The sequence below is a fragment of the Salmo salar genome, chromosome 24 (genome assembly GCF_965601325.2).
Source record: "Salmo salar chromosome 24, fSalSal1, whole genome shotgun sequence".
Classification (NCBI taxonomy): domain Eukaryota; kingdom Metazoa; phylum Chordata; class Actinopteri; order Salmoniformes; family Salmonidae; genus Salmo; species Salmo salar.
In genome coordinates this window covers 29,864,972-29,879,468 of record NC_138314.1, presented here as the reverse complement: position 1 = coordinate 29,879,468, position 14,497 = coordinate 29,864,972, and the positions used below count along the sequence as shown (strand labels likewise).

Genomic DNA, 14,497 nt, shown 5'->3' with positions numbered 1-14,497 from the left:
TTCCTGGCCGATGCCTCATGCTTTGTTTCATGTCTTGGAGGTACAAGAAAGACATGCTTTTTGCATAATCCCTTTAGCTTGAAGTCAGCAAATGACATGGTTGTTTGAAAATATACTGGTTTGATATATCAAAAAAGGAGAGCACCAGACAAAATATAAATTGGAAGTCGCTTTGAATACCTTGGCATTTTGGATTGTTAAGAAGGCCATCTGCTTTTCTTTACTCTATAGTACTAAAATTGTTGGAGCTCAGGTAGCTTACGTCTTGGTCATTTTTCAGGTCATTTGAAACATGTTAAAATGCGTTTGGGACTCATTAATATGTCAATTTTTGTTAAAAATGTTTCCTACACTCTTTCAAAGGTGAAAAATCTGATTTGCTCTCCTAAATCCATTTAGCCTCCTGCCCTAGGTTACTCATTATTTATAATTTCAGAGGACAGAATCATTGATTGTGGTAGTGAGAAAAGCCCACAGGCAAACAGATAAGTAATTACACAGTTGTTCTCTGAAATACTTTTCCCTTTGATTTCAACTGCACAAAAGTGTGCTTAATCACTTATAAAACGGTAAACTGAACCGAAGCTCAGGGAATGTGATATCTTGCTGTGTTGATGAGGATGGCGAAAAACACTCTCTAGGAGGAAGGTTGGAAAATTGAAAAATAATCTCTACAACTTCAAGAGTTTATAGTGAGAGAGATAAGGGGGGAAAACATTGATGAGAAAAAAAAACCCACTCCACTGTATCTCCAAATGAACACAGGGCCAGGGTAACAAAGCAACTGACAGAGAGGAGAATGCCAGTCTGCTTTGCCAAGTCAACACTCACAAGTCCACCATTTTCTTACTTCAAATTGTACAAGACCATAGTCTTACTCTCGGGCATTGTGATGGATATTGGATAGTACTCGTATCATTTTTCCACCTCAACCGGTTGGCCCCTCATCAAAGCCCAGATGAAAATGATTGTCATATTTCAAGATATCCCATAGCATACAAATATATAATTGACTGTAATTTCTATTTTATTGTACACAAATTATTCTGTCCTTGTGACCCAATTTTGAGTTAATTCACTTATTATCTATGCAGAGTCCAGGATTTTTAAAAAAGCAGCCCACACCGGCCCTCCAGGAGTTAAGTTTGACTCCCCTTAGTTAGACCTTCTTACTCTGCCTAATAATCCTCTCACCTCTCTGTTCCACATGCCCATCATCTAATTCATTTCAGAAACCTATTTCTATGGCTGGGGAAAAAGGATCAGCATGCAGCCCAATGCTAGATGTCCTCACCTTACCCTCATAACAATTACTGTTTCATTGTCAAAGACAATGTTGCCCTGATGTGTGCTAGTGTACTGTCGTTGTTCAGCTGCTGTACTATGTGTAGTTATAATCCGTTTACATTTACAATTAGCTCACAGTTGCCTCTTCGTTTTCTCCACGGACACTTAATGAGTGTTGGGGGTCTAAGGGTAATGTATTAGTTGTTTGTGCAGTCAGCGTTATTCTAAGAAGGTGGTATTAAATAGAATACTGAATAATCCTCCAAACATGGGCCTGGCAACCCTCATTAGTTGGTTTTGTTGGTACAATTAGACATTCTACGCTAATGTTTGGGGAATACGTGAAGCAATGCCAGCATCTTGATAGAGATTTTAATCGACTCACTTGCATATTTCTGCTGCAATGATATTTGTCTCAGGTTTGATATGAATGATTGTCAAATTTGGAAAACATTTCTGAACTGGTAAAGCAGCCATTATCTTATTAGAGCACATAATACAGCTTATAAAACAGCTTTTCTACTGATACCATAGCAGATCCCAAACATGGGCAGTCAGGCTTTCTGTAGGCAAATGTAGTAGCGTGTAGAAACCCTGCTGTGACACAAGCCTGAGCTAAAAAACGGATGAATCCTTTGACATGGAAATGCTTGACATGCTCCCAGGGGTATGGACTAAAGACTTTCTAGCAAGCCCCTGCACACTCACCAAGGGCTATATTAAATCCAAACTTTGGCACCCATCCTAATTACAGTGAGCATACCTGAAGCCAAGAGCCCCACTCTAACCTGTACTGAACTCCTGCTCCCTGGAGTCCAGGATGATATATGAAGTGCAGGTTTCAAATAAGGGAGAGAGAGAGCAATTACTGTGGAAGGAAGATCCCTTACTCTGGAAAATGCGTAAATCCAGATCCCTTGACTGGGCTGTACTTACTGCACTGTGTTTTTCAGGAGATGGCCATCACATAGTTTTAATTTATGAGCGCTGTGGACGAACGCCCTATTATAACCCTGTTTATAGCTCAGTCAAAGAGCGGGGTTATCATAAAAGAAATTCAGTGTATTTTTGTGCGTGCCAAAAACCAATTAAAGCCACACATGTTGCTACATAGCGTGCACTGCATGAGAAACATGACTCTGACTTGCATGCAAAGAAGGCTCAGGGTATTGTGATGGTGAGGCCATTCCAAGAGGTTTCCCAAGACTGGCTGTATCTACTGTGTGTAGCAATGGGACTGCACCGAAGAGATATCAGAAATGTATGTTCATTAGAGCTCGTGTGAAGGGCTGATCGTGATGATGATTGGCCGGGTTAATTGAAAACACTTGAGCAGGTGTACGTAAGTGGTGGTCCAATCATTTGGCAGGAGACGGCACATTGTTCCATTTGTCAGTGATGACCTGCTGTAATTAACAAGCCTTCCATTTTTGCAAGTTGCCTATCACCCTTCTTGCATTACTGAAAGGTGTATAGGCAAAACCTTTCATAATGCACTAGAACAAAAATATGATTTTCCGGTAACACAATATATCTTCCATCCAGCTACTCTCTCTGATTATATGTAGAGGGCCTTTGTGTCAGGATATCTCTCTGCTTTGAGCACCCAATTCAATCTCTTCTCCCCAATCACAAATAGTAAAACCTCACACCACTGCACTGCTTGGTCAGATAAATAAATAAATATTTGTACCTCTTCCTTCTCTTATTTCGTTTTTATCCTGGAACCCCTGTGCCCCACATTACAGGCTGCAGATGGCCAGAGGAGATTTAGGAGCTGCAATCCATCACTGTTATGTGTAGCGTCTTTGGACAGCACCCCAAACCACCCCTCCAGCTGGACTGGCCTGGTTCTGGACCGCTTTGGCCAGGTTTGGCCCAGTTTGGCCTCATTCCCTGCTGCTAATATCAGCTTTTCTTTGGAGTCCAATCTAGTATTTAGTATTAGTATTTTATTAGGATCCCTATTAGCTGTTGCCAAGGCAGAAGCTACTCTTCCTGGGGTCCAAACAGAGAAAACATTATACAAAACATTGTGCATTATACAAATGTACATTGCTCCATTCTTACATTTCAATACTACATTACATTACTAAGAATAATGTGTGGGTGTGTGTAGAGTGGGTGTTTTAGAGTGTGTATGTTAGTGTGTGTCTCTTCACAGTCCGCGTTGTGCTGTGAGGTGTTGTTTTATCTGTTTTATTAATCTGATTTTACTGCTAGCTTGAATTACCTGAGGTAGACGACAGTTACATATAGTCATGGCTCTATTGTACGGTGTGCTTCCTAGCCTCTGTTCTGGACTTGGGGACTGTGAAGAGACCTCTGGTGGCAAGTCTTGTGGGTTATGGATGAGTGTCTGAGCTGCGTCTTAACCGATTGAACAGACAGTTCGGTACGTCAATACCTCTTACAAAGACCTGCAGTGATGCAGTCAATCTCTACTCTAGTTTGAGCCAGAAGAGATTGATATGCATGTTGTTGATATTAGCCCCCCGTGCTCTGTTCTGGGCCAACTGTAATTTGCCTATGTCTTTTTTGCAGCACTTGACCATATAAGTGGGCAGTAGTCCAGCTTGTTTCGACTTGTTTGGTTGATTGTGATGTCAAGAAAGCAGAGCAGCACGTTATCTTGGACATACCTCTCCATATTTTAGCAACTGTTGAATCAATATGTTTTGACAATGTCAGTTTACAATTGAGAGTTACACACCAAGCAGTTTATTCTCTTCAACTTGCTCAATTGGAACATTATACTTTACTAGATTTAGATGAGGTTTAGGGTTTAACTAATGATTTGTCCCAAATACAATGCTTTTAGTTTTTTGATATATATATTTAAGACTCACTTATTACTAATAATCCATTCTAAAACTGACAGGAGCTCTTTGTTAAGTGTTTCGGTGATTTCACTTGCTGTGGTAGCTGATGTGTATAATGTTGATTCATCGGCGTACATAAAGATCATCACAGATTATCCCACAGCCCTTGACGTAGCATGTTCTCCTCCTTGGGGTAGCCTTGATGACAGAGGGATAAAGGCAAAGCTAACAAAGCAAAAATGTTTTCCAATCTTTACAAAATCAAATCCACCTTTTCATTTTCCCTCTATCGACAGGAAGTTGCGAATATGTGTCCATGTGGTTGAAAAAGAGAAATCATTAGCTTTTTTGGGTTCTGTTGTTGCTCTTTCGACTGTAACACCTGTTCCACTAGTGTATACACCCTATACACATCGAGAGCATCCTGACTGGTTGCATCACTGCCTGGAATGGCAACTGCTCAGCCTCCGACCGCAAGTCACTACAGAGGGTAGTGCGAACGGCCCAGTACATCACCAGGGCCAAGCTTCCTGCCATCCAGGACCTCTATACCAGGCGGTGTCAGAGGAAGGCCCTAAAAATTGTCAAAGACTCCAGCCACCCAAGTCATAGACTGTTCTCTCTGGTACCGCACGGCAAGCGGTACCGGAGCACCAAGTCTAGGTTCAAGAGGCTTCTAAACAGCTTCTACCGCCAAGCCATAAGACTCCTGAACATCTAGTCAAATAGCTACCCTGACTATTTGCAGTGCCCCCCCTCCCCCACTCACCCCCTCTCTCACCCCCTCTTTACACCACTGCTACCCTCTGTTGTCATCTATGCATAGTCACTTTAATAACTCTACCTACATGTACATACAACTTCCAATAACCGGTGCCCCCTTCACATTGACTCTGTATCGGTACCCCCCGGTATATAGTCTCGTATTGTTATTTCACTGCTGCTCTTTAATTACTCGTTTATTTTATCTCTTATTCTTATCTGTATTTTTTTGAAACTGCATTGTTGGATAGGAGCTCGTAAGTAAGCATTTCACTGTAAGGTCTACACCTGTTGTATTCGGCGCATGTGACTAATACAATTTGATTTGATTTGATGTTATACTAGGGAAATTGTGTTTCCATAGCTAGGGGTGACAACAACTTCTGCATAATGAAAATAATTGCTTTGTGAGAAGGTGTTAAAGTTCACAGTTAGCCATTGTTATGTAAATGCAAGCTGGAATGTACCAGTGGCCTGGCGTTGGCCCCAGGTGAGAGCAGGTCCAGTGAGACATGGGTGCCGGCCTGCGTAGATGGAAACAGAAAAACCTGAGCCTTTTGGGTAAAACATGTGGTTAAATCCTGGATGGAAATGCTCCGTGTTTGTGTGATGTCCATTCTGTGTATGGCATTTCTAGGACTGATCATCTGTGATACACCACTTACAGACAGTACAGCTGCTCATGCAGTCCATCGGAAAGGTTTTTCCTCAATGCTGTGTGATAGACACAGAGTGAGATTGGTTCTGTTTAATAAGAGATGAATCTCCCTGGATGTCACCAAGCCAGCGCACCCTCTGAAATACCATCATCTACAGGAAGAGGGAGGTTATCTTCTCTAATACAGCCTAAATATAAGGGAAGCGGAATGTGAGTGAATGTGATACTCTTTTATTAGTGATATCTCAAAAGCAGATGGGCATGTACCACCACTAGTCCAAACTCCTCTCAGACTATGCACATTTATTGACTTCTGTTTTCTACGATATCTAGATGACATGGTGTGATCACAGTAAGTAAAGGAAATGGTTCATCTGCCACTTAAACTGTCCAATAGGCCACAATACAGTGAGCCTTTCCCATGTCCTTGAGCTCCTGTGTTTAATATCCCATACTCACAAACCAATTACACATGTCAATAAGCAACAAGACATCTAATTCACATGTTGTAAACAGTAGGTCTGTGTCATGGTGTTTAGTTACAGTGGTACATCATGTTCTTTCTTAGTGGTGGGAAGAATCCAGGGAGACATGAAGCAATCAAATGAGCAGAATCAACTTTATTCATTCACATTTCACTCAAGGCCTCTCCAAATCAATTATTCAGTAAGAATGGATATAGGCGAGCTATCCAAGTCTCAGATGGCTTGGTGTTGGCTTGGAAAAAATATATGATATTGAATAACCCCTAGCATAGGGAGAGCACTAAGACCATCATCATGAAGCCCACTTTCAGCACTCACAAACTTGACAACATAAATGGTCATAAATAGTCGGAGCACATCAACTTAACTTGTGTTATCATGATGGTGTCAAATAATTTTGTCACGAGCCAGTTAACAAATGCTATAGGTCAGACCCATAATAACAACACAGCTTTGCAATAGATAGTTAAGTGCATATTATTTTTCCAATGCTCCCCTTCCCCCTTCTCTGCAGGGATGCACACTGTCACCCCTAAAGCCAACACCTGCTCTGACCCCAGCAAGACTTGTAACCCGTGCCTGGATGCAGCGAAGGCCTGCAACTTCAACAACACCTGTAAGAAACAGCGCTCCTCCTACATTGCCACTTGCAGCAAAGGGGAACCGTGTAACCGTAAGCGCTGTCACAAGGCCCTTAGGCAGTTCCTGGACCGTGTACCCACCAACTACAGCCACCAGCTGCTCTTCTGCCCCTGCCAGGACCAGGGCTGTGCTGAACGGAGGAGGCAGACCATCGTGCCCTTCTGCTCCTTCGAGGACAAAGTCAAACCCTACTGCCTGGAGCTAAGGAAGAACTGCCGCCAAGACCCCCTCTGCAGGTAAGAGATTTAAGAGTGGTGATTTGTCTGTGTGTCCATACTTCCATAAAAAAAGGATTGACTCAGAGGGTTGAATACTTTTGTATGTGTATGTGTATGTGTTTTATTTTTAATATATATTTTGTTTTACAAACATTACAATTTCTCTTCCACTTTGACATTACAGAGTATTTTGTGTAGATCATTGACAAAAAAATGACAATTAAATACATTTTAATCCCACCTTGTAACAAAACAAAACAACACAAAAAAAAGTCAAGGGGTGTGAATACTTTCTGAAGGCACTGTATCTTAACGTGTAACATCAACATATTTTAACATACAGGTACAACTTTGTTGTCCATAAAAACGAAAAGGTTTATTTTTGTTCTTTAATTGCCTACCGTCCAGACACGACATGACACACACAAGGCTGAAAGAAGCATAGGAGCAGCCGAAGAGCAGCGCCCCTGGAGCAGGTTAGGGGTTAAGTGACTTGCTCAAGGGTGCAGCCGTCAGCCTAGCTTTTTGAACGGGCAACCCTCTGGTTACTGGCCTGCCCCACAAGAGTATAAACTAGAAATGCACATGCCCCACCCACCTGAGGATCTGTCTTTTTCAGCCATCTATTTAATGTGTTTGAGGGGTGCAGCATCCACTCATCCACTTAAAATATATGTTTTCATTGTCACACACCAAATAGGTGCAGTGAAATGTGTTGTTAGTCATGGTAATACAGCACCCCTGAAGCAAATTAGGGTTAAGTGCATTCCTCACTGGCACATCGTCAGGTTTTTCACTTTGTCAACTCAGGTATTTGAACTAGTGACCTTTCGTTTACAAGCCCAACACTCTAACCACTAGGGTATCTGCCACCTTACAGGCCTATGTGTGTACGTGCATAAGTGAGCAAGCTGTTTACCAAATGCAGGTATTGCTGAAATGAATTATCATACTCTTATATACCCTTATATATGGTAAATAGGAAAAGAAGATCAGATAAAGAATGTTGGACTGCAATCTCCTCCTGTGACATCCTAAAGTTTAGATTTCAGTGTTCAGCATCGCCTCTTCACTGTTGACGTTGAGACTGGTGTTTTGTGGGTACTATTTAATGAAGCTGCCAGTTGAGGACATGTGAGGCATCTGTTTCTAAAACTAGACACTCTAATGTACTTGTCCTCTTGCTCAGTCATGCACCGGGGCCTCATACTCCTCTTTCTATTCTGGTTAGAGCCAGTTTGCGCTGTTCTGTGAAGGGTGTAGTACACAGCGTTGTACGAGATCTTCAGTTGTACGAGATCTTCAATCTTTCCGATTTCTCGCATGGAATAGCCTTCATTTCTCAGAGCAAGAATAGACTGATGAGTTTCAGAAGAAAGGTCTTTGTTTCTGGACATTTTGAGCCTGTAATCAAACCCACAAATGCTGATGCTCCAGATACTCTATTAGTCTAAAGAATGCCAGTTTTATTGCGTCTTTAATCAGCACAACAGTTTTCAGGTGTGCGAACATAATTGCAAAAGTATTTTCTAATGATCAATTAGCCTTTTAAAATGATAAACTTGGATTAGCTAACACAATGTGCCATTGGAACACAGGAGTGATGGTTGCTGATAATGGGCCTCTGTACGCCTCTGTAGATATTCCATTACAAATCAGCCGTTTCCAGCAACAACAGTAATTTCCAACATTAACAATGTCTACACTGTATTTTTGATCAATTTGATGTTATTTTAATTGACAAAAAAATGGCTTTTCTTTCAAAAACAAGGGCATTTCTAAGTGACCCCAAACTTTTGAACAGCAGTGTATATAAATAAACTCAGCAAAAAAAGAAACAACCCTTTTTCAGGACCCTGTCTTACAAAGATAATTTGTAAAAATCCAAATAACTTCACAGATCTTCGTTGTAAAGGGTTTAAACACTGTTTCCCATGCTTGTTCAATGAATCATGACCAATTAATGAACATGCACCTGTGGAATGGATATTAAGACACTAACAGCTTACAGACGGTAGGCAATTAAGGTCACAGTTATGAAAAGTTAGGACACTAAAGAGGCATTTGTACTGACTCTGAAAAACACCAAAGAAAGATGCCCAGGGTCCCTGCTCATCTGCGTGAACGTGCCTTAGGCATGCTGCAAGGAGGCATGAGGACTGCAGATGTGGCCAGGGAAATAAATTGCAATATTCGTACGTGATACGCCTAAGACAGCGCTACAGGGAGACAGGACGGACAGCTGATCGTCCTCGCAGTGGCAGACCACATGTAACAACACCTGCACAGGATCGGTACATCCGAACATCACACCTGCGGGACAGGTACAGGATGGCAACAACAACTGCCCGAGTTACACAGGAACACACAATCCCTCAATCAGTGCTCAGACTGTCCGCAATAGCCTGAAAGAGGCTGGACTGGGGGCTTGTAGGCCTGTTGTAAGGCAAGTCCTCACCAGACATCACCGGCAACAATGTCATCTATGGGCACAAACCCACTGTCGCTGGACAAGACAGGACTGGCAAAAAGTGCTCTTCACTGAGTTGCGGTTTTCTCTCACCAGGGTTGATGGTCAGATTCGCGTTTATCGTCGAAGGAATGAGCGTTACACCGAGGCCTGTACTCTGGAGCAGGATTGATTTGGAGGTGGAGGGTCCGTCACGGTCTGGGGCGGTGTGTCACAGCATCATCGGACTGAGCTCGTTGTCATTGCAGGCAATCTCAACACTGTGTGTTACAGGGAAGACATCCTCCTCCCTCATGTGGTACCCTTCCTGCAGGCTCATCAAGACATAACAGTCTAACATGACAATTCAACCAGCCATACTGCTCGTTCTGTGCGTGATTTCCTGCAAGACAGGAATTTCAGTGTTCTGCCATGGCCAGTGAAGAGCCCGGATCTCAATCCCATTGAGCACGTCTGGGACCTGTTGGATCGGAGGGTGAGGGCTAGGGCCATTCCCCACAGAAATGTCTGTGAACTTGCAGGTGCCTTGGTGGAAGAGTTCGGTAACATCTCACAGCAAGAACAGGCAAATCTGGTGCAGTCCACGAGGAGAAGATGCACTGCAGTACTTAATGCAGCTGGTGGCCACACAAGATACTGACTGTTACTTTTGATTTTGACCCCCCCCCCCCTTTGTTCAGGGACACATTATTCCATTTCTGTTAGTCACATGTCTGTGGAACTTGTTCAGTTTATGTCTCAGTTGTTGAATCTTGTTATGTTCATTCATTTCATAGTATCCAATTGGTAGTTACAGTCTCATTGCTGCAACTCCCGTACGGACTCGGGAAAGGTGAAGGTCGAGAGCCGTGCATCCTGTGAAACACGACTGCTTCTTGACACAATGCCCACTTAACCCAGAAGCCAGCCACATCAATATGTCAGAGGAAACACCGTACACCTGGCGACCGTGTAAGCCTGCATGCGCCCGGTCCGCCACAAGAGTCGCTAGAGCACGATGGGACAAGGACATCCCTGCCGGCCGAACCCTCCCCTAACCTGGACGACGCTGGGCCAATTGTGCGCTGCCCCATGGGTCTACCGGTCGTGCACAAGGCCAAATATACACTGTAGTTGCTTACCAAGATGACATTGAATGTTCTTGAGCGACAGAGTTACAGTTTGTACTTTAATCGGCTTGAAATTCTATGACAAGACTTGAACATGGCTGTATAGCAATGATTAGATGACTTTGAATGTTCTCGAGAAGCAGGTAGCCTAGTGGTTAGAGTGTTGGACTAGTAACCGAAAGGTTGCAAGATCAAATCCCTGAGCTGACAAGGTAAAATCTGTTGTTCTACCCCTGAACAAGGCAGTTAACCCACTGTTCCTAGGCCATCATTGAAAATAAGAATTTCTTGTTAATTTACTTGCGTAGTTAAATAAAGGTAAAATATATATATTTTTTTAAATAAATTAACAACCAACTTGACAGAGCACCTCTCCGATGCAACTCTTCCCGGGGTCCTTAGTGTACAAGAGAAAGTAGTGCGCTATGGTTTCTGTTTTATATTTTCCCAAATTATGTTCTCAGTTTTATTTTTCTTGGTTTCATTTTTTTTGTGTGTTTTCACTCTCAAATGTACAATTGTTCATAGAGAAACAACGAAATTGGATGTTCTGAGTCCATGTCAATGATTAAATCACATGAGAATACCTTTTTTGGGGGGTCTGGAAGAAAACAAACACATTTATTTTTGTTCGACATGGGTCCCATTATGCCAGGCGAAAACCAAAAACTGTATTCCACAATAATACCTCATACCAACGGTCAAGCATGGTGGTGGTAGTGTGATGGTTTGGGGCTGCTTTGCTGCCTCAGGACCTGGACGACTGCCTTAATAGAAGGAACCATGAATTCTGCTCTGTATCAGAGAATTTTACAGGAGAATGTCAGGCCATCTGTTTGTGAGCTGAAGCTGGGTCATGCAGCAAGACAACGATCCAAAACACACAATCAAATCTACATGAAAATGGCAAAAAATTTACAAATTTGAAGTTTTGGAAGTCCAGACCTAATCCCAAATGAGATGTTGTGGCAGGACTTGAAACGAGCAGTTCATGCTTGAAAATCCACACATTTTGCTGAGTTACAGCCGTTCTGCATGAAAAAGTCTAAACCAAACTACAGGAAGTGTTTGGTTTGAGTCATTGCAGCAAAAGGTGGCAATTACTTTTTCACACAGGGACATTGGGTGTTGTATAATTTTGTTTATGAAATAAATATGTAATTGTGATATTTTTTCACTCAGGTTCCCTTTATCTAATATTACGTTTTGGTTGAAGATCTGATAACATTCAGTATAAAAAATATGCAAAAGTAGAGAACATTAGAAAGGGGGCAAATACTTTTTCACAGCACTTAACTCATGAAACCACACAATCCTTGACAATACACAGCACCAGTCAAAAGTTTGGACACACCTACTCATTCAGGGTTTTTTCTTTATTTTTACTATTTTCTACATTGTAGAATAATAGTGAAGACACCACATCTATGAAATAACGCATATGGAATCATGTAGTAATCAGAAAAGTGTTAAACAAATCAAAATATATTTTATATTTGAGATTCTTCAAAGAAGCCACCCTTTGCCTTGATGACAGATTTGCACACTCTTGTCATTCTCTCAACCACTTTCACGAGGTAGTCACCTGGAATGCATTTCAATTAACAGGTATGCCTTGTTTTAAGTTAAATAGTGGAATTTCTTTCCTTCTTAACGTGTTTGAGCCAATGAATTATGTTGTGACAAGGTAGGGATGGTATACAGAAGATAGCCCTATTTGGTAAAAGACCAAGTCCAAATTACGGCAAAAACAGCTCAAATAAGCAAAGAGAAACGACAGCCCATCATTACTTTAAGACATGAAGGTCAGTCAATCCAGAAAATGTCAAGAACTTTAAAGTGTCTTCAAGTGCAGTCACAAAAACCATCAAGCGCTATGATGGAACTGGCTCTCATGAGGACCGCCACAGGAAAGGAAGACCCAGAGCTATCTCTGCTGCTGAGGATAAGTTCATTAGAGTTTACCAGCCTCAGAAATTGCAGCCCAAATAAATGCTTCATAGAGTTCAAGTAACAGACACATCTCAACATCAACTGTTCAGAGGAGACTGTGTGAATCAGGCCTTTATGGGCAAATCGCAGCAAAGAAACCACTACTAAAGGACACCAATAATAAGAAGAGACTTGCTTGGGCCAAAAAACACAAGCAATGGACATTAGACTGGTGGAAATCTGTTCTTTGGTCTGATGAGTCCAAATTTGTGATTTGTGGTTCCAACCGCTGTATCGTTGTTAGACGCAGAGTAGGTGAACGGATGATCTCCATATGTGTGGTTCCCACCGTGAAGCATGAAGGAGGAGGTGTGATGGTGTGGGGGTGCTTTGCTGGTGACACTGTCTGTAATTTATTTAGAATTCAAGGCACACTTAACCAGCATGGCTACCACAGCATTCTGCAGCGATACGCAGACATATACAACCAGACATATATGTCACAAAAACCAAAACCACAGCTAAATGCAGCACTAACCTTTGATGATCTTCATCAGATGACACTCCTAGGACATTATGTTATACAATACATGCATGTTTTGTTCAATCAAGTTCATATTTATATCAAAAAACATATTTTTACATTAGCATGTGATGTTCAGAACTAGCATACCCACCGAAAACTTCCAGTGAATTTATTAAATTACTCATGATAAACGTTGACAAAATACATAACAATTACTTTAAGAATTATAGATACACAACTCCTTTAGGCAAACGTTATGTCAGATTTTAAAATAGCTTTTCGGCGAAAGCACATTTTTCAATATTCTGAGTACATAGCTCGGCCATCACAGGCTAGCTAATTTCACACCCACCAAGTTTGGGGCTCACTAAACTCAGAATTACTATTTGAAGAATTGGATTACCTTTGCTGTTCTTCGTCAGAATGCACTCCCAGGACTTCTACTTCAACAAAAAATGTTGTTTTGGTTTCAAATAATCCATAGTTATATCCAAATACCTCCGTTTTGTTCGTGCGTTCAGGTCACTATCCGAAGGGTAATGCGCGAGCGCATTTTGTGACAAAAGAATGCACAATATTCCATTACCGTACTTCGAAGCATGTCAAACGCTGTTTAAAATCAATTTTTATGCTATTTTTCTCGGAAAATAGCGATAATATTCCGACCGGGCAACGTTGTATTCATTCAAAGGCTGAAAGAAAAAAATTGAGAAGTCTCGTGAATGCGCATCTCAGTCTGACTGTCCCCAGGCTGACCACTTACAAACTCTGCTGCTGTACTTTGCCCAGAGACAGCAGACACCCCATTCCACTTTCTGGTGGCTTTAGAGAGCCAATGGAAGCCTTAGAAAATATCACGTTACAGAAAAGATGCTGTATTTTCGATAGAGATGCAACAGAAGGACAACAAATCGTCAGACAGGGCACTTCCTGTATGGAATCTTCTCAGGTTTTGGCCTGCCATATGAGTTCTGTTTTACTCACAGACACCATTCAAACAGTTTTAGAAACTTTAGAGTGTTTTCTATCCAAATCTACTAATTATATGCATATTCTCATTTCTGGGCAAGAGTAGTAACCAGTTTAAATCGGGTACGTTTTTTATCCGGCCGTGAAAATACTGCCCCCTAGCCCCAACAGGTTAAACAGCTTGGAAAATTCCAGAAAATGATGTCATGGCTGTAGAAGCTTCTGATAGGCTAATATACATACTTTGAGTCAATTGGAGGTGTACCTGTGGATGTATTTCAAGGCCTAACTTCAAACTCAGTGCCTCTTTGCTTGACATCATGGGAAAATCAAAACAAATCAGCCAAGACCTCAGAAAATTATTGTAGGCCTCAAGTCTGGTTCATCCTTGGAAGCAATTTCCAAACGCCTGAAGGTACCACGTTCATCTGTACAAACAATAGTACGTAAGTATAAACAGCATGGGACCACACAGCCGTCATACCGCTCAGGAAGGAGATGCGTTCTGTCTCCTAGAGATGAACGTACTTTGGTGTGAAAAGTGCAAATCAATCCCAGAACAACAGCAAAGGACCATGTGAAGATGCTGGAGGAAACAGGTACAAAATAATCTATAT

The 14,497-nt window shown here is 41.8% G+C and overlaps 1 protein-coding gene across 1 annotated transcript in view; it reads left to right on the top strand.

Moving 5' to 3' along the window:
• The window catches only part of LOC106585718 (GDNF family receptor alpha-2), a 62,182-nt gene that overhangs the window by 20,027 nt on the left and 27,658 nt on the right, over positions 1-14,497 (top strand). The window contains exon 4 of the mRNA XM_014172255.2: positions 6,529-6,892. Coding sequence (XP_014027730.1) covers positions 6,529-6,892 — 364 coding nt within the window. The remainder of the gene's footprint in view (positions 1-6,528; positions 6,893-14,497) is intronic.